The sequence below is a fragment of the Panthera tigris genome, chromosome C1 (assembly GCF_018350195.1).
Source record: "Panthera tigris isolate Pti1 chromosome C1, P.tigris_Pti1_mat1.1, whole genome shotgun sequence".
Taxonomy (NCBI): domain Eukaryota; kingdom Metazoa; phylum Chordata; class Mammalia; order Carnivora; family Felidae; genus Panthera; species Panthera tigris.
The window spans coordinates 18,700,308-18,728,070 of record NC_056667.1 but is presented as its reverse complement, the minus strand read 5'-3'; the positions used below and the strand labels follow the sequence as shown (position 1 = coordinate 18,728,070).

Below are 27,763 nucleotides of genomic sequence, written 5' to 3'. Positions count from 1 at the left end.
AGTGAAAATGAATAGTCATAGCACACATCTTTACAAATTATAAAAAGAGAGCTAATAGAGCCCTGATTTACTGTTACAATTTGACAGTCAAAACAGTTCCTGAAGGAGATTAGACTGCTGTTCCTCTTTCCAAATTCTGTTTAATTTCAGCTGTATATTTCCCATAGAATCTTTCTGCTTTCTTGTTGAATTTAGCATTCCTTTCATTAATGTAGTCGATGTCTGCATCATCATTATAAGGACGTCTCCGGCTATATTTGTCTCGTTTTTCAATTCTAGAGGAAGAAAAATTTATAACATTCAAAATTACTTTCTTTTTTGATATTAATAAAACCTGCTCAAATAGTTAAGAATATAAAATTCAGTAATGGAGACAAATATACAAAATTCCAAGCTGCTTTTTTTGTTCTCATAGTTAAGATGGAAGGCAGTATCGTTAGAAAATTCTACATAAAGAAATGGGTTCAGTGAGCTTTCCTGAATTTATAAGTCAATAGTACTTTACTTCAGATCTAGTCTTCAGATTGGGAAATAACCCAGGGTCATGTTGAAATACAAGGGCAGTGATATATTACACTACTTTCAGAGTTTATAGTATACTGCTGGTTCTGCCTAATTATCCTATTCAAAACACAAATACACAAGTGATGGTCAATGGGACCACTCTTCAAACTAGTAATTCAAGTCCTCCTTACTCTCTACCCCATTGCTACACTTGAAGACCATGAAGTTACTTTTGTCACGAGGCATGAAATCAGTACAAAGCTGAAGGCTGCATTATAGTACTTACTGCTTTTCCAAGTCTATGACCATCCTATCAATTTCTTCTGTGGAAGGCACATGTGTTCCGTGAAGAAGACTGTTGGATGTTGGGTAGAACTCCTCTCCACTGAGAAAGAGCGGGGTGTAAGTAACACCATAGAGATTCTATGCCATCAGAACTGGACAATGTTTAGTGGGCAAAAATGGAAATCTTTGTGATCAGAGTTGATTTCAAAGAAATAGAAATCAGACCTAAAAGAAGATATTTAAGAAATTATATACTCCAGTACCCAAATGAGGTGCCAGCTGAGGACCAGAGGCTAATGGACACAAAGGGAGGCCGAGTTCATACAAATGAAAGAGCTTGAATGAAAACATGGTGTCCTCTGCCCAACTCAGTGCTCTCTCCACACTGAGACAGTCTTGACCTTAAGCACACTACCTGTCTTAGGGAAAGAAAGTGTAGCTTAGCAATGCTTACTGCCCAAGTGCACGGGTAAGGGACACAGAATAGCAACAATAATAATCATGAGGATGATGACACAGTACTATGTGTCAAACATTAAGTACGCCGTATGAATACATTTCATCTTCACAATAATCCTAGGAGATAAACACTACTATTATTTCCTGTATACAGATGAGGAAACAGGGAGAAAAACGGTATGACAGGTCTAGTAAGTGGTGGAACCAGAACTCAAGGCCAGGAAGCAAAGCTCCAGAATCAGCACTCTTAAATTCAAGCCCTTCCAGTAACATATAAAGAATGCGCTATTGGGGTGCTTGGGTGACTCAGTCGGTTGAGCGTCCAACTCTTGATTTTGGCTCAGGTCATGATCTCAGGGTCGTGGGGATCCCAGGGTGATGGGATTGAGCCCCATGTTGGGCTCCGTGCTGGGCATGGAGACTACTTAAGAGAATTTCTCTCTCTCTGCCCTGCTCACACTCTTTCTAAAAAAAAAAACCCAAAAAAACACTATTAAGTCACACTGACTTACTGTTTTTCTCTCAGTCTTTCATATGTCTCCATGTCAGGTTTGATCTGCTTGGTCAGCCGATGATACTGGCGTAACTGGGCAGCAGCATAATCTAAAATGAGAGCCCAGACTGTTTTAGATGGGGCATTAGTAGCCCTGTTATTAAGAGGCACATTCAATGAAATAAAAGCCAGCTTTACCTGAGAATCCCAGGTCAGGGTTTTTCCTCTTCTTCTTCCTCTCCCATCTTTCCGCGTCTTCCGCACTGATCTCCAGCAGCTTCACTTTCTCATAGTCTTCCCCTCTGGCGGCACATTCCTAAAAAGGGGCAAAAACATGACTGCTATCAAGACTGTAAGTCGATTAGCCTGAAAAGAAAACTGTGGAATTTGCTACGATCTCTAAGAAGTAATACATCTGTAACGACACCAAAAACAGCTGTGGTGGACACAGTAGGTGTCTACTGAAATGCTTTCTCCCCTCCTTCCTGGGCTCAGGGCTGCCCATTTCCCAACCTCCCCTGCAGCTGGATCAGGCCAGGTCACTTGAGCTGCTCAACCAGGAACTGACACAGGGGAGACTCATGAGCTTTACGGTTTCCTAAAAAAAATTTTTTTTCTTAACGTTTATTTATTATTGAGAGACAGAGAGAGACAGAGCATGAGCATGGGAGGGGCAGAGAGAGGGGGAGACACAGAATCCGAAACAGACTCCAGGTTCCGAGCTGTCAGCACAGAGCCCGACGCGGGGCTCGAATTCACACACCTCGAGATCATGACCTGAGCCGAAGTCGGACGCTCAACCGACTGAGCCACCCAGGCGCCCCTACAGTTTCTTATTGTTGGAGCTTTTGTTACTGTAGCTCACAGACACGTTAAGTGTTCCACGTATTTTATTCTCACAGCTCTCTAAGGGGCAGCTGAGGAGACCGGAGCCAGAATGCTTACCTCCCATGCCCTACGCTGTCGTGACAAAACACAACACGCCCTGGAATCCACAGCTTGTGGAGGATCGGACTGTACTTACTTTTTTCTTTTCTTCTTCCTGTAACTCCCATTCGAGACGAGCTTTTTTAGCTTCCCAGTTTGCAGGCAATTTAAGTCTTTTGTCTTCCTCCACAACTTCTTGGTGGTTTAACTTTCGAGCTTCATTCTACCACCAGGACACAAAATTTGTCAGCCCAGGTATGGAAACAAATCTAAATAGACATGACCTGTCTCCTAGTATGGCAGGCGTCCAAAGCAAACATTTTGGATTTTATCCTGAAAGGAAGAGAGTCACTAGAGAATTTTACGCGGGGATCCGTGGTGGGGAATTTTAGGGAGCGGGAGATTAGGAGGTAAACACCTGTATCTATAGCTTTACCAAGAGTCAGATGTTTAACCAACTGAGCCACCCAGGTGCCCCATGAAGACACCTTTCTTAACACCTTTTAAAAACAAGCAGGGCACGAGACACCATCAGAATGCAACCACAAAATCTTGACTGGAAAACTACAAAAAAACCAATCTTTTTACCAACCAAATTAAACAGAATGACTTCCCAGAACTCAAAACAAACAAAACACAAAACTCCAAGACAAAACAAAACCTAGAAACAGAAAAGATGAAAAGCAAACCTACAGATTAAAAAGACATAAAAAATTTTAAATTACCATTGAAATAGCAATATTAAATTTAAATAGCAATTTAAAGAAAAACACTGGACAAGCAGGCAGGTGGTCACATGTATAAACCATGAAGGTGATATGAGGACTCCAACCTAATTCCCCTATTGTTTATGAAGATGAGAAAGTGTTTAGCTCAGAGTTAGTGGCAGAGTTAGGCCAAGACTCAAATTTTTTGATTTCTGACGCTTTCCCCTCCCCCCCACCTATAAGTATTTTAACACCTCTTTAACAACAATACCATCATCACGTTCCCCAAATCATTAATACCTTAATATCAAACATCCTGTGATGTTCATATTTCCCTGATGGGCTCAAGGCTTCATTATTCTGACAGTTTGAATTCAGACAAGTTCCACATATTGGGATTAGTCAATACATCTCCTAACGTTTATTTAATCTATACTTTCCTTCTCCATTCTTTTTTTGACCCCTGCTTTTTTGGGGACTGCGAAAATGATCAGGTTGACCGTCCTCTGTTTCTCAAAGTGCTAGTTGCCTTCCTATGATGTCCTTTCGCATACTCCGTTGACCCCTGTATTTACTGTAAATTTTAGGTCTCGTGGTTTCATTCAATTCAGGTTATTTTTAACAACTCTATTATATGGAACTAGTGTTCTATACTTCCATCAAGACACAAGCAATCTCTGATTTGCTCCCTTTTTGTGATGTTTGCAGTTACTAATTACCTAGATCCAGGGATTCGTGAAAGACTGCAAAAGGGTGAGGTTCAAATTATATTATTCTTCACGCGTCATCCACCCTATTCCCTACAGAGGGTTTCAAATGAAGTATGTGTGTTTGACTAGTTTTCAGATGGAGTTCTTCTGGACAAACACAGGTAACTACATTCCTCACACATACCCTGTCTCCAGCGGCCTGCAGGCCCCCCCCCACCCCCGACCCTAATGAGGACTCTGCGTTTCCACTAGTTCCTACGATACCTCTCCCTCCCAACTCCTTGTCTGATAATATCCTACTCATCTTTCAAGCAGCTTAGTTGTCCCATCAGTCTTTAGTTGTTTTTTTTTTTTTCCCTTCTCTGTATTTGAGACACTTTGTTCCTCCCTCTAAAATGGCATTTACAAGTCGTGGAGTCATTATTGGTTATGGACCTGCCTCCATAACCAGGCAGAAGACTTCTCCTATTTGCCAAAGTACCCGCACTATCTAACTGGCTATGGCACATTAGAAGCTGGGGGGACGGTGTGGGTGGTGGGCACTTTTTGTACAAATGAATGACTAGCCAACTTGCTGTGTGACAACAAACTCCTTTCCATTTCTGGTCCGCGGTATCCCCCCTCCATAAAAAGAAGGGTTTGACAGAAACGGGCTGAGAGGAGGGTCCAGGGAGAGGTCGATTAAAAAGAAGAATACCAGGGGCACCTGGGTGGCTCAGTCAGTTGAGCATCTGACTTCGGCTCAGGTCATGATCTCATGGTTTGTGAGTTCGAGCCCCGCGTCGAGCTCTGTGCTGACCGCTCAGAGCCTGAAGCCTGTTTCAGATTCTGTCTCCCTCTCTCTCTGCCCCTCCCCCGCTCACGCTCTGTCTCTCTCTCTCTCTCTCTGTCAAAAGTAAATAAACATTAAAAAAAAATTAAAAAGAAGAATACCAATGTCTGGGTCGAGAAACTGATTAAATAGGACACTGGAAGTGAGGCCTAAGCATGAACATTTTTTAAAAGTTCTCCAAGTGATTCCAGTGTGCTCCCGGGGTTGCGGTCCGCCGGGAAAGATCTCCCTCTGCCCTGCGGGTCTGTCAGGCGCGCCGGTGCGGCCTCCCCGTCCCTCCGCAAACGCGCACAGGCCTGCCTGGGTGACGGGTCTCGGATGCCTCCGGGGCCACTCACCCGCTTCAGGTGCAGCTCCCGGAATTTGCGCAGCCTCTGTTCGCGCTTCTGGGCGGCCAGCTCCGTGGCCGCAGCTGGGGGCAGCTCCCCTTCTTCCGCGCAGTCCACCGGCACCTGCGGCGAGGAGGACCCGCTGGAGACGGGGCGGCCCAGGCCGATTCCCCCCGCCGGCCCCACGGTGTGTGCGCCTCCCTCTCTGGCATCGCCTCGACGTCTAGGCCAAACCTCCACCCGCAGACGCTCCTATCCCAGACCCCTGGACAAAGCCTGCCACCCACCTTATCCTCAGCCTCCGCAGCCATCACCCGACAGCGCCTTATCCTCCACACTTCCGGCGACAACAAACAACTTTTCTGACTCTCTTGCTCACTTCCGGCGGCCAGGCGCCACAGGTTTCCGGAGAAACCCCGCCCCTTTCTGCTTCTTTGGGACATGAGGAACCAATCCCCGCCCGCCGCAGCCCTGGGTGGTGTCCGATTGGGCCAGGCCTGTGCGCAGGCGCCTTGAGTGGAGCCACCAGGTCGACGTGGGTAAAACCGGAGACTGGGCGTCAACGGCGCTGGGGAGGTAAAGAGGAGGAAGAGGGAAAAAAGGGAATAAGCCACCAAATGTATGAGAAAGCGACCCAGAGCACAGGTTGTGCCCGTCAACTGACCAGCCTTGTAGTTCAGATTTCTGAGTAACGAATCGAAAAGAAGGAACAAATTGATTGGGGGTTGTTAGTTGGGATCTCGAGCATCTTCATGATGCGGTAAGATTTCTTGGATTAATTTGAGGCTTTGACTTTCTTCGGAAAATTCTGCACAGAACAGCATTCTTTGTACATCTGTCCATCCACTCAATAATGAACTGTATAATCGCTCTTATTTATTGACAAATTAGTCTATTCTTTGGTTCATCATCTATGAAAAATAATACAGCAATACCCATGTCAACATAGCAGCTTGAGGACAAATTAGATAATATGGATCAAGTATCTGTGATTAGTCACCTGACCCGCAGCAAATGATGAGAACTGCTGATTTTTAATCAGTTGGCATTAGATGTGTCTCCTCCTGTCTGAGATTTTCTTAAGTGTCTTTCTTCGGGAAAGCCCTAACCACCACCCCCTGAAGGGTCAGTGTCCCCTCTTATAGCTCTTCATACTTTCTGCTTTGTTGCGTTTACTTACGTGTAATTAAACAAGTGTGGAATTACTTGTTTGATGGTGTTAATTTAAATGAGACAGGTTTCTTAACCAGTTTTAAAGCAGCAAATGTAGGCCTTTGTTTTTTCTGTATCATGAATGAATTGAAAGAGGAGTCTTACAAGTATTTCTATTCTTTAGGCTTGAAATGTCAGTGGCAAAATTATTTTCAGTAAGATCACATCAGAATTAACAGGTTTTGCAAAATATTATGTCAGAGCCCTAGAAACCAAAACCAAGTACTTAAGGAGAGTTTAATGAAAGGGCTGTTTACAAAGCTGTAGACTGGGTTAAGAGAAACCAGCAAAAGAAAGTGAAGCATTCCAGGGCTAGAAGCAGGGGGAAGCCATTCCTACCCCTAATCCTAAAGAGGCAAGGGAAGGACAGGATGGGGGAGGGTCTTCAGACAGAGGCTGTGAGTAAAGAAATGCAACCATAATCCAGGCAGGGAATAAGTATCCTGACCTCATTTCTCCCAGACTTCTCTTCTGTAGATGCCACTCATTGGCAGGACCCAATGAGAAGAGAGCAATAAACAAGAGGGCTTATTGATGTAGTCCATACGGGCCAGCATTTGTGGGTGCAGAACACCCACAAATGGGTGGGTGGACACTGGAGGAGGGTGGTTGTAAAGGAGCAAACAAAATACCCAGTACAGTTCTTTTCATGGGCCATGGTAACAATTTCATTGTGTTTTGAAGTCTTTAAAAAAAATTTTTTTTTTTAACATTTACTTATTTTTGAGAGACAGAGCATGAGCGGGGGAGGGGCAGAGAGAGATGGAGACACAGAATCCAAAGCAGGCTCTGGGCTCTGACCTGTCAGCCCAGAGTTGATGTGGGGCTCGAACCCACAAACTGTGAGATCATGACCTGAACTGAAGTCAGATGCTCAACTGACTGAGCCACCTAGGTGCCCCTATAGTGTTTTGAAGTCTTAAAGAATTCTTTGTTCAAGTTGTATTTACATGGATTTACTAAAAAGAACAGAAAGAGTTGTGTGGGCAATTGAAAATTTCCAGGATGATAGAAGATCTTCCACTCTATGTGCTATTCTTACAATGTGACATTGACACGCCTCAAGGAAAGGTATGATCTATGTCCCTATCCTTGAATATGTGACTATGGAGGAAATGACACTATGTGACTTCTGAGGCAAAGTCATAAAAGGTGAAACAGATTCCACCTGGTTCTCTTGGGATCCATTTTTCCCCCCTGAGTTTCTATTTATTTATTTAGTGATCTCTACACCCAACGTGGGGCTCAAACTCACAACCCTGAGATCAAGAATTGCATGCCCTTCCAACTGAGCTAGCCAAGTGCCCTGAGATGCTTGTTTCTTTGAACCCAGCCACCATTCTTTGAGGAAGCCCAGGCCAAATGGAGAGATCATGTAGGACTGGGGTAGCTCTTAGGGAGTGAAATTTGGCAATATCTATACAAATTACAATGGCATTTACTCTTTGGCCCAGCTATTACACTACTGCAGTTGTCGTATAGACCCGTGTTGGTCTTCGTGACTCTATGTCAAAATTCCTAAAGTGTTACCTTCACATTTGTGAACAAAGAGAAGAAGGACAGTTGATCATTGGGGTGCCCCAGAGCAGGGATGGAGTGAGCTGTTTCACCTCCTCAAAAGCCTGTGGTTGGTTTTTGAGGAAACCAGTGGAAGGGCTCTAGGTTGGAGTGCCTTAAGTAAGACATTTAAAGATTGAGCAATAGCAGAGAAATTAGGAATCCCACTTTAGCAATATCCAGCTGGTCCCAGGAATCCCCACAACTGTCGTTTGGTTTGAGGAAGGGGAAAGGAGCCAATGCTTCTTATTTCAGGATTGAAGAGAAAATCCTTGTCTGCTAATGACATATCCCAAATATTTAACTTGGGGCATTTTATTTATTTATTTTTACATTTCCCCCCCAATGTTTATTCTTTTTTGAGAGAGAGAGAGAGAGAGAGTGAGCAGGGGAGGGGCAGAGAGAGAAGGAGACCCAGCATCCAAAGCAGACTCCAGGCTCAAAGCTGTCAGTCCAGAGCCTGATGTGGGGCTCGAGCTCACGAACCATGAGATCATGACCTGAGCTGAAGTCAGATGCTTAACCGGCTGAGCCACCCAGGTGCCCCTATTTTTTTTTTTAATTTATTTTTTTCTCCACCTCCACCCCCATCCGCCGGCTTGGGGCATTTAAAATTTTTATTTTTGAAAGAGAGAGAGACAGAGTGCAAGCTGGGGAGGGAATTTAGGGCATTTTAACTTGTAATTTTTTCTTTTGGTATCTTCGTCCTTTTTTAGCTATTTTAACAGGTGGATACTGTCAGTTGGACCCACTCTTTATGGAGGGGAGCAAAGAAGAGGTGCACATCTTAGAATAAGTAGAATTTTGCGGGAAGGTTACATCAGCGACATCTGCTTTTAAGGTTTGGGGAAAATAAGTAGGGCTCTCAGTGTCACCTCGAGATCCGACTGTCCAGGTATATATTTTTTTTCCTTCCCAGCTGATGGCAAACAAAAATTGGCTCTCTGCGTGCATAGGCGTACTGAAGAGGGCAGTACACCAATCCACTACTGTGATTTGCTGTCTGGGGGGATAGCGGAGAGTAAAGTGTGAGGGCGAGGCACGAGTGCGTGGTGTGAACAATGTTATTTAGTGCTCCGAGGTCCTGTACAAATCTCCATCCTCCACCACGAGGTTTTGATATGGGAAGAATTGGCATTTTATAAGGACTCGTGCACGGAATAATCAAACCTATATATATATTCCTCAATTATAGGCTTAATCCCTTCAAAGGCTTCAGACTGTGTAATGTCAGGGAGTGGTTTGGAATGATCAATCTGATCATCCGGATGGAAGGGGCAGAGTGTATATGCGTCTGATGTCAGCAGGACTTGGACCAAAGGGTGTCAGGGACAGTGTCCGGGGCGGTGGCGGGGGCGGGGGGGGGGGTGCTATAGGTTTTGAATTACAGAAAAGCAAGGTATTGATGGAGGCTCCTTTTGTGTAGAATTTTTTGTGTGCTGTTTTGCTATTTCCAAAAACACCCTCTGTCCCCCTCTCCCCAACTTTTAAGAAATCTCTACACCCAACATGGGGCTTGAACCCATGACGCTGAGATCAAGAGTTGGGTGCTCCGCTGACTAAGCCAACCAGGCACCCACTTTTGATTTATTTATTTATTTATTTATTTATTTCACTTTAAAAAAGTATTTATTTATTTTGAGAGAGAGAGAGAAAGAGAGAAAGAGAATCCCAAGCAGGCTCTGCCCTGATGCAAGGCTCCTTCTCACAAATGGTGAGGTCATGACCTGAGCTGAAATCGAGAGTCAGGAGCTCAACATACTGGGCCACCCAGGCTCCCCAAACTTTTTTTTTAAAAGAAGGATTTACCCTTTTTGAGAGAAGGAAATGTGTGCCTGATAAGTCTCAAGAAAATTGTGTCCTAACAGGTGAATTCCTATTCAGGGACCAGAAGGAATCCATGAGTGCCTTGTAAAGGCCCCAGCTGAAAAAGGGATAGGTTAGGATTTAAAAACTGTCCTGGGGTATTAGCCACTCCCACCATTTGTAGTGTTTCTGTACTCCGAGGAAGCAGGACAGAGAGGCTGGTGGGTTGGAAAACTGATGGTGTTGCTCTCATGACCATAAGAGCTCCTTTCACCTCATTCCCGATAATAAGATGTATTTCCCCTAAGGTGTGAGTTTGAAGTCATGGGAAGACCCCCCTCCTGTCTTCAGAGCCACCCTGTTCTGCCATATGAGCATTCTTCCCCGCTGCTAGTATCCTTAGAGGGGAAAGTGCTCTGAGGCTCTTGCCACTGACTTTGTCTTGACGTTTTGCAGCAAGCCTCTTCCAACGGCCAGGTTCTTCTGCAGTAATCGCAAACACCTTTGACATGAGAAAGACCCTGAAGATTTTGGCAATTTCTGGGGATTGTTAATTGTCATTGGAGACGCATGATCTGAGAAGCTTGGACTTGTGTGTCCTTTCTTTTTCGCTGCTCATTCTGTGGTGCGAGATAACTGGTCAACCAAATTAACCAGATCATGAGGCTCCATAGTGGCCTGGCTGAGTTGCTGTCATTTAACTAAAGTACTGAGTTCACCTTCTAACCTGTTAGCAATGATGGAGTTAAATTAAAAGGAGATTTCATGGTTAATCTTGTCAATATCAGAGTATTGTTTAAAAGTTTTTTCCTGTCTATCATAACAATCAAAATCAGGTTCATCTGGCCGTGGAGCACATTGCTGAATTTTTCTCTAATCTGTGGTCTTTGGAAAAACCCAGGAATAGTTTTATGTAATTCTTCAGTTGGCTTAAAAGCTTCTGTTTTTTTTTTTTTCCTGTAGCCTTTTCACTTAGAAAAATCATCCAAATACTATGTGTAGCCTAGTTTTCCCATCCATTCTCTTGCATGGCCACCATTCACAAGCATATAGATAAGTCAATAAAGGTTAGAATAACCAGGTTCACAGATCTAAATAACTAAATTGAATTCCTTAGCAAATCCTAGAGGGTCTTCAAAGGCATTGGCAAGCCCTTGGAAATGGCTTGTAATTCTGCCTTAGTCCAAGGAGAATAACTGATGACGTTTCAGAGCCTCCTTCATTAGGTTTAATTTTAGAAGGAGTTTTGGATGACAGGAGGATCTAGGGGAACCCCTGGGCTGTCATTATAGAATGGGAGTTCAGCTAGGCTGGGATTTCATATGGGTGGAGAGCGGAGGGAGAAGGTTGAAGACGAGCAACAAGGGTTAGCTCAGAAGACTCCATAAGCTTTCCTAGTTTAGATCCTCGTTGGAAGCGGTTACAGTTAGCTTTAGAAAGTTTAGCGTTATTGTAAGGAAGCAAGTTTAGAATTATTTAATTCTTGGACACTCCAAATACCAATTTAAATAATGCTTCCCACCCTAGATGCTTGGTTTTGTTTTCATTTTCCAGTTGTGCATGCAAATACATTAATTTTGGAATCTCCAAAGATGCCCAAAGTGACCATTGTAACAAGTCATTTTCAGTCAGATTGGGCCAACGAGCCAGAAGCCTACAAGAAATGGACCCACAAGACTTGAACAAAAACACAGCTGGGCTTCCAGACAGGGGCTGCTCTCCAGCAGCCATCTTTGAAACCAAACACCCCATTGAGTAATGAATCACCAGAGAAGAGAGCGTATCTCTGTAAATCAAAGAGATAGAAACTGGCATCAGAAAGACACCTCAACCAAAAATGGGAGACTGGGAACCAAGAAGATTTGCCACCAGAACTCAGAGCCGGTTGGGGAGAAGGCAGAGCACAATTTGCTCAGGAGGGTACCCTTCCTGAAATCCAACTGCGGCGGTGGTGCAGGAGTCAGAGTGGTTTGTTACTTCCATCCCACACCATTCTGACACCAGAAATGTTAACTGAGAGGGGCACCTGGGTGGCTCAGTAGGTTAAATGTCTGACTTCAGCTTAGGTCATGATCACGGCTCCTGAGTTCAGACTCTGTGCTGACAGCTCAGGACCTGGATCCTGCTTCAGATTCTGTGTCTTCCTCTCTGCCCTCCCCGGTCCTTACATACAAAAAAAAAAAAAAAAAAAAAAAAAAAAAAGTTAACCGAGGAAAATGAGGCAAAATTAAAAAGTACAAAGGCCTTTATTTGGGGTCTCAGAATTGCAATTCGGGCAGCACAGAAAAATGTGTCCCTTGTGTGGGGAAAGCAAGGGATTTTTATGAGAAAGGGGAAGGGGGACAATCACATGACTTGGATAAAAGAAAAAAAAAGTCAATTGGTACTAACAGGCTGAACGGCTTTTGGTTTACACTTTGATGGACTGATTTATTGTTGTTCATAAACGAAAACTACTCCTAGTATGCATTAATTACTCTGTCTTCGTAAAGTCCACACTGACAGTTTTATGGGGCAGACGCCAGTACCCCTGTTGACTTTAGGAACGACTTGCTCCTAAGACAGTTGCTGTTTCTGGCCCAGTCCAAGGGTCTTTCTGCTCAGTTCCAGAGTTCATTAGCTGTTTGTTTTATAAAGAAAAATGGAGCTTCTCTCAAAATGGAGTCTCTCACGTCCAGAAACATTATACAATTCTACAGTGGGGGAAAAGGAGAAGGCACAGAAGAGAAAAATATCTCACACTACCCAAGAGAATTAAAATGCTGCCACGTGACAGTACCAAGGGCCTACGTGAGCCAAGGTAGTCAGGGGACGCCTGCCTCGCAGGAGGTGACACTGAGGCTAAGCGCCGAATGGGAAACACGTTTCATTCGAGGGAATGGCACGCAATCAGGGCGACCTTCTACCAGGCACCCTTCGCAGCCACTCGCTTCTGAGAGCTTCCGGGCCTCTTCTTCCCGCCTCACTCCCCCCGGCCCTTGCCTCTGCGGCCTTTTGCGGCTGCGCAAGCCCCTACCCAATCGAAAGCTTCCTACTGCTAAAAGGGGCAGGGATTGGTCCCAAGTTCCAGAGACGGCCAGGAAGGGGCGGGGCTCATGGTATGTTTTTAATATGTATCGGCGGGGCGGGACAAAGGCAGACGGAAGTGTCCTGTGTTGTTGCCGGAAGTGGCGAGGGAAAGTTTGTGATGGCGGCTGCAATTTTAGCCGAAAAGGTAAGTTCCGCCGGCTCTGCCCAAGGATTTTTGTGTGGGGAGCCTCTGGGGGACGGCAAAGGCCAGAGGCTGAGGAGATGTCTGCGTGCCGGGCCAGGGAGGCGCAGACACCGAGGTCGGGGTTGGAGTGAGGGCCTGGCCCGGCCGCTCGGGACCGGCGGGGAATCGGCCAGGGTAGTACGGGAAAAGCCGAGCCGACCCCTCCCGCAGCGGGTCTTTCTCGCCGCAGGTGCCGGTGGACAGCGCGGAGGAGGGGGAGCAGCCCCTGGCGACGGCAGCGGAGCTGGCCGCGCAGAAGCGCGAACAGAGGCTTCGCAAATTCCGGGAGCTGCACCTGAAGCGGGTGAGTAGCCCGGGAGGCAACTGAGGCTGGTCACCCCGTGCCCGTTCGTGGAGGTACCGGGAAGCTGCAGAAGCGTGCTTGGCAGATCGTCTGAGTGGAATGAAATATCTATCCCGGTGCTTCTCAACCCTGGCAACAGATTGAAGTCACTTTTGAAAATACACCCAACCCTCCTCCCACCCGCTTCTGATTTAACTAATCTGGGCTGGGTTTGGGAGTCTCTATTAACTAACGGCCTCCCTGCTGTGTAACAAACAATTCGTTTTACCTAGGGGATATGTAGAGCTGGGGACCGGAAGAAAAACTCCTCCAGTGTTAGTAAGAGAGCTGGTTGCCTGTTCCTTCAAAGATAATCAGCAAATCTCTGCAAGCCTGTAATGTCAGTGGCTCATCTAGTTGGTGGGGAACTAGATGATTCAGATACGGCTTTTGCTCTTAAGGAGAGGAGACAGCTTTATAGCCAGGGCATGCTAACGTGAGGAACAGAGTGCCCTGGGAGTGCCTCCCATAGGAGGTGACACCTAAACTACTGTTGGAAAGATGTGTAAGGTATTACCAGACAAAGAAGCTGGAGGAACAAATGCAAATAAAGAGATTCATATCGGAGCTAAGAGTCCAGCAAACAACTGGCTGCAGTGGGAGCTGAGGAAGGAAAAAGCAGCTCCAGCCTATTTCAACTTAGGGAGCCTGACTGCCAGCTTGGCTGTGGTCTCACAAACCTCCCACATCACTCTGGCAGGTGGCCACAGAAATGACCACACATTCCCCTCTTCTGCTCACACCAGTGACTGTTAGGACCAGTGACGGCGTTAGTCACCCCCCCGTTAATCCTGTAGAAGAACGTACGGCACCTGGTGGTCGAATGCCCTGCCTTTCTGACGGTGTCTAATCCAGAGCACAACCACACTCTCCTGAGCCTTATGCCCCTGCCCCAGTCACCTGACACAAATCTAAATCCTGTAGCTAGCCCCTCTTAACACCCCTTCACTGGAATACCCACAGCGCCCGTGGTTTGCCGTCTCCTTCAGTGCAGCGAACACAACTTTGGGTGCAGGGTGTGCTCTTGGTGTCTTCAACCGGAGGGCGTTGCCAGAGCCAAGGGTACGAGGATGTAAGAGGGATAGTAGTTCCGAGCAGTGCCTCTCTTTGTCCAGAGAACATTAATAAAGGATGAAACACACTGAAGTGTTTACTCGGAGGGACTGTGTAAAATATATGTGGTTGGAAATTAGGAGACCTGGCTTCCTGGACTAACTGCCACCAACCTGTGACCTGAGAAACATCTAGCTTACGTTGTCCTTAAGATGATATGCTTATTATGCTTTGTGCAGTTAGGTTCTTTTTTTTTTTTTTTTTAAGTCTGTTTTTAAGAGCGCACACGCATGTGCGAGGTGGGGAGGGGCAGAGAGGGAACGCCAAGCAGGCTCCATACTGTCAGTGCAGAGCCTCACGCGGGGCTCGATCCTACGAACCTTGAGATCGAAACTAAGAGTCAGCTGCTTAACTGACTAAGCTACCCAGGGACCCCAGTTAAGTTCATTTTAAATCATAATCTTCATACAGTAATTAAAATGGAAAATACCTTTCCTTTGCCATAATGGAAACTGTTAAAGTATTTAAAAAAGAGGAGGGGCTTGCAAAAGGTTAGAGATATTAAGATCGGTGCTAAAGCCCTCAGCCCCAAGTTGAGGCTTTTTCCTTGAGTTAATCAGGATTAAAAGAGAATTGAAAGTAGAATATCTTTCTCCTCATATGATGTAATATTATTTCTTGCCATCTAACGTCTCCTTAAGTACGCCTTCTTCACGTTTTGAACCTTGTCCGATCCAACCCTAAGTGCACAGGGGTCACCTGGCTAAACGGAGGCACAGCTGACCTTAAACTCCAGGCCTCTCGAAAAGCAAACCCAGTGCAGCCCAACACATTTCTTGACTGTGCACATACAGACCTAATTAGGCTGTTCCCTCGCTTAAAATCCTTTGGCCGTCTCTTGCTTTTAGGATAACACGGCGTCCCCTTGTTAATGTGACTTACTTGACCTTCTCAAAGTGAGCAAGATTTTGTTTGGATTTATTTTTGTGTCTCAGCTGACGGACTTTTTGTGTCACGGTTTTAGAATGAGGCTCGTAAATTGAACCACCAAGAAGTTGTTGAAGAAGATAAAAGACTCAAGTTACCTGCTAACTGGGAAGCCAGAAAGGCCCGTCTGGAATGGGAACTGCAGGAAGAAGAAAAGAAGAAGGTTAGGATCCACTCTGCTGTCTCCATAAGTTGTTTCTTCAGTTATTCTGTTGAATCAAGACAGTAAGAGCCAGCCTGCTGGAGTCCACGTGGTGGTTCTGCTTTTTACTAGTAGCAACACTTCGGGGAGTTATTGAACCTCTCTGTGCCTCTGTTTTCTGAACTGTAAAATGGGGACTATAATAATTATTTGAGTTAATTATGGATTAAATGAGTCAGTAGGGGCGCCTGGTGGCTCCATCGGTTCAGTGTCCCACTTTGACTCACGTCATGATCTCGGGGTCTGTGAGTTCGAGCCCTGCGTCGGGCTCTGTGCTAACAGCTCAGAGCCTGGAGCCTGATTCGGATTCTGTGTCTCCCTCTCTCTCTGCCCCTCCCCCCGCTCATGTGCGCGCGTGCGCGCGCACGCTCTCTCTCTCTCTCTCTCTCTCTCAAAAATAAATAAAGATTAAAAATAAAAATAAAAAAAATGATTCAGTGCGTGTAAAACATTTAAAAGGGGGTCTGACACCTGAGAAACGTTGACTATGTATTTTAAATGATGCACTCACTTCTTACATTACCATAGTAGATGCCCAGATTTGCTTCAAGTATTAATCATTATTTTTTGCTTGATATCTTTTTTCCACGTTGATTTAAAATTGATCAAATAATTGCTTTTGTCATGACTGCGGGAATTAACGTTTTCTTTCTTTTTAGGAATGTGCCGCCAGAGGGGAAGACTATGAGAAAGTGAAGCTACTGGAGATCAGTGCGGAAGACGCGGAAAGATGGGAGAGGAAGAAGAAGAGGAAAAACCCTGACCTGGGATTCTCAGGTAAAGCTGTTATTTTCTTGAATGGCCCTGTTAGGTAAGCATTACCTTTAGTGTTTCTGGTTTTAAGGAAGGATACGCCCCTTCACGGAATATTCTCCAAGAGGCTCGAACCCGAGAAAAATACAAATAGGTCTCATGAGGGCAGAAGTAAAAAAGGCTGTACTTTAATCACCTGGATTTTTTTTTCTTCTTTGTGGTAAAATAAAAGCTTGTATTATCAGCACCTTCAGGACAGAAGCTCTGCTTAGTGTCTTGTGCAAATATTACTAATAATTTTGATATTCTCTGCATCGTAATGACGAAACAGGGAAGTATATTTCTCTGACTCTCCTTTTATCTTTAGATTATGCTGCTGCCCAGTTACGTCAATATCATCGGCTGACCAAACAGATCAAACCTGACATGGAATCGTATGAGAGACTGAGAGAAAAACAGTAAGTTGACAGGAACGATGCAAGCCCTGTTTTCATTCTGAAGGGACATAGGGGTGTGTGTGTGTGTGTGTGTGTGTGTGTGTGTGTGTGTTGTGTATACATACGCAGACGCATAAAGACAAACACACGTGAATGTTTGAGTACCGGTTATCAGCATCTGCCTCAGAATACTTTCTGGCCTTCACAGTAACATTTATTGCTCACTCCACAGCAGGTAAACTTACCACCTTGTTATTTTTTCAGCCGGGCGTTGAGTTTAACAACCAGATTATCATAGTTACTCAGATATTTTAGGAGGCCGAATGCCCGGCTGGGTGAACTTTTTCTGCAGATACTTTAGGCTTTGTGGACGCTCTGGTCTCTGGCACAACCACTCCGCCCCGCTGGTGTGATGCGAAGGCAGCCGCGGAGGAGTCGTGAACAAATGGGCGTGGCTGGGGCCCAGTGAAATGTGTGCCAGACCAGGTGGTATAGTTTGCTGAGCCCTTCCCATTAGTGGGAAGAGAAATAACCTGAACCGAGAAGCAAGTCCTTTAACCTCTGGCCCTTGGCTCTTTCATCTGTAGAATGAAGGTGTTGGAGGAGGTGGGTGATGTCTTAGGTCCCTTCCAATTCTAAATTTTCTTTAAAAAAAAAAAAAAAAAAGAAGTTGGGATCCCACAGTAAATATATGTATGCATTTTATCGCTCGCCACGAATGGTGGTTCAGTTTGAAATTTGAAAATGTGGAACCGTGTAGTGTCACTCTAAAACTATTCCGTCTTTTCAGTGGAGAAGAGTTTTTCCCAACATCCAACAGTCTTCTTCACGGAACACACGTGCCTTCCACAGAGGAGGTCGATAGGATGGTCACAGATCTGGAAAAGCAGTGAGTACTCAGTACAGCGGCCGGAAGTTTTAAACGTTTAGTGACAAAATGGACAGAGGGTGCAGAGAGAGAATTGAAAGGGCGGGTACCGTGCTTGCTCGTTCTGACTCAGCATCTGTAGTGATTTTGGGGACAGACAGCAAGTGTGAGTTGAGTCCGTGCGATTTGGGATGGAGATGCCAACTGTTGCTGAAATTGAGTTCTTATAATCAAAGCAGGAAAAGGTCCAAAGAAAATTACTCTTCTTTGAGGGCTTTTATCTTCATAACCAGTTCATTATTCGAAGAAGTACAAATGTTCTGGTAAATGTACCTTTGTTATATTTGTGTTTCTTAATACTGATATGGGTGAATATTAGGCAGAGCGGAATGAATTTATATTTTAGGAGTTAATCTATGTAACATATGTTACATATGTGATATATATATTAAAATTCGGGGCACCTGGGTGGCTCAGTTGGTTAAGCATATGGCTTTGGCTCAGGTCGTGATCTCATAGTTAGTGAGTTCGAGCCCCGCATCGAGCTCTGTGCCGACAGCTCGGAGCCTGGAGCCTGCTTCGAATTCTGTGTCTCCCTCTCTCTCTCTGCCTCTCCCCTACTCACACTGTGTCTCTGTCTCTTTCTCGCAAAAATAAACATTAAAAAGAATAGTACATAGTATATATGTATAGTATCTGGTACATTTGTGCTCCATGTTAGCTGTGGTTATTATTAATACAAATATTGTAATTATTATTTTTTTTTTTTAATTTTTTTTTTCAACGTTTTTTATTTATTTTTGGGACAGAGAGAGACAGAGCATGAACGGGGGAGGGGCAGAGAGAGAGTGAGACACAGAATCAGAAACAGGCTCCAGGCTCCGAGCCATCAGCCCAGAGCCTGACGCGGGGCTCGAACTCACGGACCGCGAGATCGTGACCTGGCTGAAGTCGGACGCTTAACTGACTGCGCCACCCAGGCGCCCCTGTAATTATTTTTTAAAGTAGAATTTCATGTGTCCCGTTGCTGACAATGTATCGCCGCTCTTTTAGAAGAATTCCAAAGACGAGTTTGTATTTATTGAATTTCAGGGTTCATACCCAGGGCTGCGCTGTCAACTAGCAGCTTCAGCCTGATGTTGACGAAAACTGCCCCCAACCCCAAGCCCCAAGCGGGCTATTCTAAGTGTACTGATTCTCTTTATAACTATCTGGCCATGTTTTATTAGGATAAAAAAAGAAGGCAATTTTGAATCCTGTAAATTTTCTTCTTCCACCAGAATCGAAAAACGAGACAAATACAGCCGGAGACGTCCTTATAACGACGATGCAGACATCGACTACATTAATGAAAGGAATGCTAAATTCAACAAGAAAGCAGAAAGATTCTATGGGAAATATACGGCTGAAATTAAACAGAATTTGGAAAGAGGAACAGCGGTCTAATCCCTTCAGGAACTGTTAGGAACTGTTTTTAAAAGCTTGACAATGCTGGCAAATTGAAGTTCTCTTCAAAGTTTTATCAGGAAACCAGCAGTCATTCTACGATGCCTTCCTCATCAGCATTTGGAAATAAATGTTTTTCTTAAACATATACTTCCATGTATATTCCCCTATTTCTGTGCTTGGATAGAAGATGCATTTTAAGATGTAGTGTACTTGGTCTGTAAAAATCTACTTTGTATAAATACTAATTATTTTTCTATGTATTTTAAACGTATATGACTAATCTTTGAAGCGTTTGGGCTTCAGATGATCGGCAGCATACGTAAATGCAGTCATTGTTGCTTTGAATATTGTTATGAATTTGACAAAATCTAGAGCTGGACTCGGCAACCTTTTGAGCTCGTAGACTCCGAAGCTAAGTACAGTGAGGAGGAAGGAAGGTGGCCATGGCTACTGGAGGGCTCTGTCTACCCACGGCTGCTTCGGACCAAGTTCAGGAAGCAGCAGAACTGTCTTCTATGAATATTGACATATACAGTTCCTTTTATAAACAAATATCCTATGGAATAGAATCCCTACTAAACACTAAAACATTTAAAACAAGTAAGTGTATATATATATATATATATATATATATGTATATATATACACACACATATACATACTTGTGTGTACGTGTATATATATATATGCTGAAATCTGTGCTTTCACTGTATAAACATTAAAAAATTTTTCCTTTATGGGGAATTCACGACAGTCAATAGAAGACAGAATAATACAATGAATCCCGTATACCCAGTGTCTCTCTTCAGGAATCCTCAACTAGCCAGCCTGTTTCCTCTTCATTTCTATCTACTTTCTCCTCCATGAGTCCCATGTGACTTTGAAGCAAATATTAGATGTATAATTTTGTCTGTAAATATTTTAGTACCTGAAAGGTAAAGACTGTTGTTATCACAACAATAGTTTTAAGAAAAGTCCAGAGAGACAGATAGGTACGGCTTTTTCTATGTGTTGAATAAAATGCTGAATACCTAATGAGGGGCATTCTAAATCTGAAAGAGAAAATTTCATAAATATATCAGCATTTGTTTTTAAAGACAATTTAATACCACTGGTGATTATTCCCTTCTAAAATGTATGTAGCCGTTGGGATCCCTGGGTGGCTCAGTTGGTTAAGCGTTCAACTCTTTTGATTTTGGCTCAGGTCATGATCTCATGGTCATGGGATCAAGTCCTGCATCAGGCCCTGTGCTAAGCCTGCCTAAGATTCTCTGCCCTCCCCTGTGCGTGTGGGGCGCACGTATGCTCTCTTAAAAAAAAAAAAAAATCATGTAGCACATTCTATTTTTGTACTCGTTTCTGCTTCTAGCATTTGTGCAGTTAATCAGGTCTGATCACAGGGCCTTGATACTGCCTCTGAGAATATATTGAACATGTTTCTACTTCCATTTAAACTATCTTGTTTAAGTTTTTGGTCCTGAATATTACAATAGCCAAAAAAAAAAAAAAAAAAGTCAAAACATTGTCAAATGTATTTAAAAGCATAGTTCACTATAAGCCAGCAAAGTTTATTCTAAGAATGCAAGAATAGCTTTGTAGACCTATTAGTTGCCTTTCCAATATCAATTACCTGTTCTTTGTTACGGACCAGAACCCTGATTTTTTTGGTGAATTTGTGGTGAAATTTCTAGCTAACCGTTAGCTTCTCCAGATGGAACTACTGACGGTCAAATGTTAGAGTTCTGGCTAATAAGACGTCATCTAACTTATTCTGAGAAACCTTTTGCTTTCTTGGTAAGGGAATTGCCACTCCCTGCTTCCTCCTCCTTTCTTCCTGCTTGGAACGGAGACAGGAGGCCTGGAGTTGTAGCAGCCATCTTGTGCCATGAGGTAACCCGCAGGAGCACAAAAGTGCTGGAGTGTGGAGCAGAGCTTGAGTCCCTGGTGGCATTGCCGAGTAGCCCTAGGTGCCTACATCTCGTCTTCCTGTTTCTCACCACTGAATAAATTGATGACCGATGCGTGGTTCAATTTCCGGACACCTGTTGATGGATATTACATACACAAAAGTCAATATGCATATATAAACATTTAAGTACCTAGGGATGGAGATGAGAGGCGATAGAATAACCATAAAAATTAGATATTCAGACAGGAACTTAATGAGAAGGAACACGACCTACTGAAGAAAATAAAATCCAATTGAAGGAGTGAACAGGAGACTTCTACTTGCAACCCAGATGGAATGACAAGAAACGGATTTACCTTGCCACTTGAAACAAATAAAAGGATAGTGGGTATGAAACAAGTTTTCAAAGTAGTGGGAATCAGGCAAGGAAGGCCAGTGGTCCCTAAGGAAATAAGGATAGCCTTATGATCACCCCAGCCCTACTGTCTTTAGATACTTCCAGGCTGTGGTGTGGGAAGGGAGAACCCTGGGGGAGCCCAGAGACTCCCTTGGTTGAGGAGATTGAGCTGGAAGTCTGGGGAGACCTCAGTGGCGAGAGCTCACAGTACCGAGTACGGGAGAGGAGGGAGCCACACACAGAACTCTGCCCCCTCAAGTGTGAGGCTGAGTATGATCCGCATGTGTGTGAGCTGATGATGGGGGAGAAAAAAGACCACCTGAAAGGAGTGGTGGGAATGGTAACTGGCACTCACGTGTGGCCAGGAACAGCGTTTACTCACCAGCTGGAACGGAAAATTTCATAATTCGGGGAGTAGGAGACTAAGGAGGTCTTGTGTCCATAGCGGAGAATAATTAGCTGTAGACTAAATGCTGCTTGGGTCTTGTCTACAAAACAACCTTAAAAATCAAGACATGAAGGAATCAAATGGTTTCCAAATAATTTAAATGCGTTCAGAACAAGGATCAAGAACAACCAGTTATAGGGGTGCCTGGGTGGCTCAGTTGTTTGAGTGTCTGACTCTTGATTTTAGCTCAGGATTGAGCCCCCCATGGGCTCCATGCTGAGTGTGGAGGCTGCTTAAGATTCTCTCTCTCCCTCTGCCTCTCTCCTGCTTGTGCTCTCTCTCTCTAAAATAAATAAAAAATGAAAAAATATTAAAAAAGAATAACTTGTTATAAAAAACATAGAAACTCCCAGTACCCAAAAATATCAAATTCACAATGTTTAGCATCTAATCAGAGAAACTAGAAAATTGGACTCAATGGGGGCGCCTGGGTGGCTCAGTCGGTTAAGCGTCCGACTTCAGCTCAGGTCACGATCTCGCGGTTCGCGAGTTCGAGCCCTGTGTCGGGCTCTGGGATGATGGCTCAGAGCCTGGAGCCTGCTTTCAATTCTGTGTCTCCCTCTCTCTCTGCCCCTCCCCCGTTCATGCTGTGTCTCTCTCTGTCTCAAAAATAAATAAACGTTAAAAAAAAAATTAAAAAGAAAATTGGACTCAATGAATGAGGTGATATAGACGTTTGGATTAGGACACAGATCAAAGCGGTTATTATAACTACTACCGCACATGATAAAAAAAATTAAGTAGAGACATGAATAAAGATGAAAAGTCCATGTCCAAGGTGAAAAATACACTGCGGGTTTTACCGCAGATCAGACATCGCAGAAGAGATTTGTGAACTTGAAGACAAAGCAGCAGGAACCGTCAAAAATGCGACGTAGAGAGTGAAAAGGTATTAAAAAGCATGAACAGGGGGCGCCTGCGTGGCTCAGATGGTTGAGCATCTGACTTCGGCTCAGACCATGATCTCGTGGTTCAAGAGTTCGAGCCCCACATCGGGCTCACTGCCATCGACCTGTCAGCGCAGAGCCCGCTTCAGATCCTCTGTCCCCCTCTCTCTGCCTCTCCCCTATTGTGTTCTCCCAGAAGAAAAAAAAAAACCAAACATTAAAAAGCGTGAACAGGGCATCAGTGAATTGTGTGCCCTGTACATGGAATTTGGAGTTTCCAAAAGGTGGAAACACTGCCGCCCATGATGATTCTGGATCTGAAGTTTCAGTCTCTCTTTGTTCAAATCTGAGTGTACATGAAAGGCGTTCTAAAAGACATGTTAGCACCGTGCTGACGCTTTCCCCTCGACATGGTCACCAGGTTGCAAAAAGATTGAAAAGGGCCCGTGTCACCCGTGCTCACCTGTGGGACACATCTCCCCCTTTGGGGAATGCTCTGCCAGCAGACAGAGCCATGAGAAACTGGGAGATACTGGCAACATCTCACCTGGCTGAAACCTGTGTGTACACGTGTGTGTGTATGTGTGTGTGATAGGTTGGGAGGGGCAGGTGTGTGTTTCTTCAGCTGGAAGTGGCCCCTCGGGGAGAGATGCGTCAAATACCCAACAGTCTCAGAAATACAGTCTGGAATGTATGGAATCTTTCATACATCATTTATCACATACGTGTAATGGTTAAATGTAAAACCTGTAATCTATACCGGAAGTTTTACAAAATCCTGTCTTGACATTTCTCATTCTTTTAATACGACAGAGGCCCTGGAATAAGGGCTGGTCTAGACCTCTCTGGTTGCTTAGAGGCCGGTGTGCACAGGGACAGCCTGAAAGTCTAAAGGGGGTGGCGACGGAAAGCAGGGACAGTTAAACAGAGCCTCTGAGATCACAGCAGCTGTTTAGTGCGCCCCCTTGTGAGGTTTGAGGAGCATAGCTTCGAGTCAGTTGTGTATTAAAAAAAACTTTTTTAAAAGTTTATTTATTTATTTTGACCTGCTTCAGATTCTGTGTCTCCCTCTCTCTCTGATCCTCCCCCGTTCATGCTTTGTTTCTGTCTCAAAAATAAATAAACGTTAAAAAAAAATTAAAAAAAAAAAAGGGGCGTCTGGGTGGCTCAGTCGGTTAAGTGTCCGACTTTGGCTCAGGTCATGATCTCGCGGTTTGTGAGTTCAAGCCCCGCGTCCGGCTCTGTGCTGACAGCTCAGAGCCTGGAGCCTGTTTCAGATTCTGTGTCTCCCTCTCTCTCTGACCCTCCCCCATTCATGCTTTGTCTCTCTCTGTCTCAAAAATAAATAAACGTTTAAAAAAATAAAGAAAATAAAATAAAAAGTTTATTTATTTATTTTGTGCAAGTAGGGGAGGGGCAGAGAGAGAGAGGGAGAGAAAGAGAGTCCCAAGCAGGCTCCGAACTGCCAGTGCAGAGGCCGATGCCAGGCTTGCACCCACAAAGCTGGGAGATCATGACCTGAGCTGAAACCAAGAGTTGGACGCTTAACCGACAGCCACCCGGGCACCCCCAGTTGTGTGTTTTTTTAAACCCAAGAAGCAAGCATTCTGTTTCTTCCTAGTTACGTCAATCCATAGTCACTGTAGAAAATTACTTCTGATTGAGGGGTGTGTGTGTGTGTGTGTGATTTGATTGGTTTATTAAATCCCTAAGTATGAGAACCAGAGGACAATCTTCAACTTCTTTTTAAAAAACTGATGTATAATTTACATACAGCAAAGTGCACAGTCTTAAGTGCATATATATAGACGAGGCTTTTTATATTTACAAACGTTGTGCAGCCACCAACCATGTCGAGCCATAGAGGGGTCCCTCATTCATCATACATCCCCCAAGGGTAACAATTATTCTGACTCTCTCATTTGAGATTAGTTTGCCAGCTTTGGATCTTCCTATAAATGGCATCATACAGCAACTACTCTTTTAGGTCTGATTTTCCTCAGCCAACATCGTGTCTAGAGCAAGATCTCTCCGGATTGTGTGCGGGGCCTAGCTTAAACTTTACCTTGCTTTCCAACTTCAACATCGTCTAATGCTATGAGGGAGGGGATGAGGGGAGAATAAGTTCGAAAGAGATCCTCTGCCGTAATAAAGTAGACACACCGAGGGGCTTAGACAACACTTACCGTCTCACTGTTCTGGAGGCTGGATGTCTGCGATCAAAGGGCCGGCCGGGTTGGCTCCTGCCGAAGGCTCTGAAGGAGAATCTGTTCCAGGCCTCTTCTCTAGCTTTGGGCGCCTTCCTGGAAATCTTTGGCATTTCTTGGCATGTAGAAGCATCACCCTGATCTCTGCCTTCCTAGTCACGTGGTGTTTTCCTGGTTAACATTTCTGTCTCCAAATTTCCCCATTTTATGAGGATATGACCTCATTTTAACTTGATTAGCTCTGTAAACGCCCTGTTTCCAAATGAGGTCCCCGTCCGAGGTGTAGAGGTGAGGACTTCAACACATGAACACGTATTAGAGAAAAGGAACAAACATACAAGCTTTATGTATGTATGTATGTATGTATGTATGTGTGTGTATATAATCTACATATATATGTGCGTGTATGTGATCTACATATAAATCTTTTGCTTGCAAGCTGGAGACACAGGACAGCCAGTGGTGTAATTCAGTCTGAGTCCGTAGGCCTAAGAACTAGGGGAGCCGTGGTGTAAATCCCAGTTCAAGGGCGGAGAAGACTAATGTGCAGGTTCAACAGGCAGGGAGGAAGAGGATGAATCCTCCCTTCCTGTACTTTGGGTTCTATTCAGGCCCTCAGTGGATTGCAAGATGCCTCCCACAATGGGGCGGGCAATGTACTTCACTGAGCCCACTGATCCAAACGCTAATCTCATCTAGAAACACCCTCACAGACACGCCCAGAGATAATGTTTGATCTGGGCCTCCTGTGGCCCAGTCAAATTCACCATACAATTAACCGTCCCAGTGCATGATGCAATCCATGGCAGGGAGGGCCCATGTTTTCTTTCCTTGAACTTGGGTGGGCCTCTGTAACTGTGACAAAAGTGATGCTGGCTCTTCCTTAGATGTTTGGTATGGAATCCAGCCGCCATGTTGTGAAGAACATGAAATAGGCCGTATGAAGGTCTCAGTCACTAGCCAGAATCAACTGCCAGATATTTGAGTGATATTTGATATTTCAGTCCTCACCTTTGAGTCTTGCCATGGAGGCACCAAATTTGTGTAGCAGAGTCAAACCATCCCTCCTGTGTCTTACCCAAATTTTTCACCCACAGAAGCTATGTGGGGTAATGAATTACGGTTATTGTTTTAAGCCACTAAATTTTGGGACGATTTGTTACACAGCATAGATAACTAATATATGCTGCATACCTCACAGGGTTCTTGTGAAGTTTAAATGAATTCATAGTTGGAATTAACCTAGTATAATGCTTGGCACATAGCAACTCAAGAGAACTAACATTAGTAGATACATAAAAAAGTTGTAATTTTTTTTTTTAAGTAATCTCTACACCCAGTGTGGGGCTTGAACTCACAACCCTGAGATCAAAAGTCACATGCTCCATTGACTGAGCCAGTCAGATGCTCTGAAGAGTTGTAATTTTTAAGTATGCAGTAAGCTGTTCTACGTACTATGTGTAATTAGATGAAAAAGGGATCCCTTTTTTTAACATTTTTTAAAATCTTTATTTATTTTTGAGAGAGAAAGAGACAGAGCGTGAGCAGGGGAGAAACAGAGAGAGAAGGAGACACAGAATCCGAAACAGGCTCCAGGCTCTGAGCTGTCAGTCAGCACAGAGCCCGACGCGGGGCTCGAACCCACGAACTGCGAGATCATGACCTGAGCTGAAGTTGGACGCTCAACCGACTGAGCCACCCAGGCGCCCCGAAAAAGGGATTCTAAAAGCCATTTAGAATTTAAACTTTTCATTAATTGTATTTGCACTTTTGCTCAAGTAGACCTATTTTTTTTTTTTTTTCCTGCCAGACATATGTAGTGATGGGACCTTAGTGGCTGAGAAAACAGAATCATCTTTTCACTTATCATGGATACAGGCAATCAGTAGCATGTGAGTTAATCTGGTTTTAATTATCCTTTGTAAAAAGAATTTCGGTTTCATAATGTAGCCTCACAAAAGTTTTCAGAAAAATTAGCCTATATAAATATGGTTAAATTTATGACTCTCTCTCTGTGTATAAATATATATGCATATATATATGTGTGTATATATATATGCGTATATATATGTGTGTGTGTATATACATATATATATATATGTATATATATATATATATATATGTTTATTTATTTATTTTTAGAGAGAGTGTGAGCAAGGGAGGGGCAGAGAGAGAGGAAGAGAGAATTTTCAAGCAGGTTCCACATTGCCAGCACAGAGCTCAGTGCGGGGCTCGAACTCACGAACCGCAAGACCATGACCTGAGCTGAAATTAAGAGCTGGATGCTTAACCGACTGAGCCACCCTGACACCCCTATGTCTCTCTCTATTTTTTAATTTTTTTTTCAACGTTTTTTATTTATTTTTGGGACAGAGAGAGACAGAGCATGAACGGGGGAGGGGCAGAGAGAGAGGGAGACACAGAATCGGAAACAGGCTCCAGGCTCCGAGCCATCAGCCCAGAGCCCGACGCGGGGCTCGAACTCACGGACCGCGAGATCGTGACCTGGCTGAAGTCGGACGCTTAACCGACTGCGCCACCCAGGCGCCCCTCTCTCTATTTTTTAAAGAAGATATACAAAGAGCCAAAAAGCACATGAAAAGATGCTTAAGACCATTAGCCCTCAGGGAAACGCAAAGTAAAAGGATAATGAGATATCACTTCACACCCACTAGGATAGCTCTAACCAGAGAGACAGATAATAACAAGCGTAGGCGAGGATGGGGAGAAATTGTAACCCCTCACACTC

At 44.3% G+C, this 27,763-nt stretch overlaps 2 protein-coding genes across 4 annotated transcripts; one reads left to right on the top strand and one right to left on the bottom strand.

Moving 5' to 3' along the window:
• On the bottom strand, positions 1-5,642 carry LOC102958462 (pre-mRNA-splicing factor SYF2). 3 transcript variants are annotated; one of them, XM_007083664.3, is made up of 7 exons: positions 5,534-5,641; positions 5,256-5,369; positions 2,766-2,891; positions 1,940-2,057; positions 1,761-1,851; positions 791-889; positions 3-275 (listed from the first exon to the last, which is right to left on the bottom strand). In XM_007083664.3, the coding sequence occupies exons 1-7, from the start codon at positions 5,555-5,557 to the stop codon at positions 110-112; spliced, it is 738 nt and encodes a 245-aa protein (XP_007083726.3). In that variant the 5' UTR covers positions 5,558-5,641; the 3' UTR covers positions 3-109. The 3 variants fall into 3 exon arrangements, with proteins under 3 accessions (XP_042852807.1, XP_007083726.3, XP_042852808.1); XM_042996874.1 differs by having other exon boundaries at positions 187-275; positions 791-941; XM_042996873.1 differs by lacking the exon at positions 2,766-2,891 and having other exon boundaries at positions 1-275; positions 5,534-5,642.
• A 7,285-nt stretch (positions 5,643-12,927) lies between these two features.
• On the top strand, positions 12,928-19,426 carry SYF2 (SYF2 pre-mRNA splicing factor). The gene is made up of 7 exons (XM_007083666.3): positions 12,928-13,035; positions 13,265-13,378; positions 15,495-15,620; positions 16,319-16,436; positions 16,780-16,870; positions 17,640-17,738; positions 18,998-19,426. Exons 1-7 carry the CDS (start codon positions 13,009-13,011, stop codon positions 19,161-19,163), a joined length of 741 nt encoding a protein of 246 aa, XP_007083728.2. The 5' UTR covers positions 12,928-13,008; the 3' UTR covers positions 19,164-19,426.
• Positions 19,427-27,763: the final 8,337 nt, after the last annotated feature.

What these genes read in the sequence shown, in the direction of transcription:
- SYF2 (XM_007083666.3), top strand. Translation starts at nt 13,009, where the DNA reads ATGGCGGCTGCAATTTTAGCCGAAAAG. An exon ending in AGGAAGAAGAAAAGAAGAAG is followed by an intron (nt 15,621 to 16,318) that starts GTTAGGATCCAC and finishes CTTTCTTTTTAG; the next exon opens with GAATGTGCCGCCAGAGGGGA. An exon ending in CCCTGACCTGGGATTCTCAG is followed by an intron (nt 16,437 to 16,779) that starts GTAAAGCTGTTA and finishes TTTTATCTTTAG; the next exon opens with ATTATGCTGCTGCCCAGTTA.
- LOC102958462 (XM_007083664.3), bottom strand. Translation starts at nt 5,557, where the DNA reads ATGGCTGCGGAGGCTGAGGATAAG. An exon ending in CCCTGACCTGGGATTCTCAG is followed by an intron (nt 1,852 to 1,939) that starts GTAAAGCTGGCT and finishes CTCTCATTTTAG; the next exon opens with ATTATGCTGCTGCCCAGTTA. An exon ending in GAAAGACTGAGAGAAAAACA is followed by an intron (nt 890 to 1,760) that starts GTAAGTCAGTGT and finishes GCTCTTTCTCAG; the next exon opens with TGGAGAGGAGTTCTACCCAA.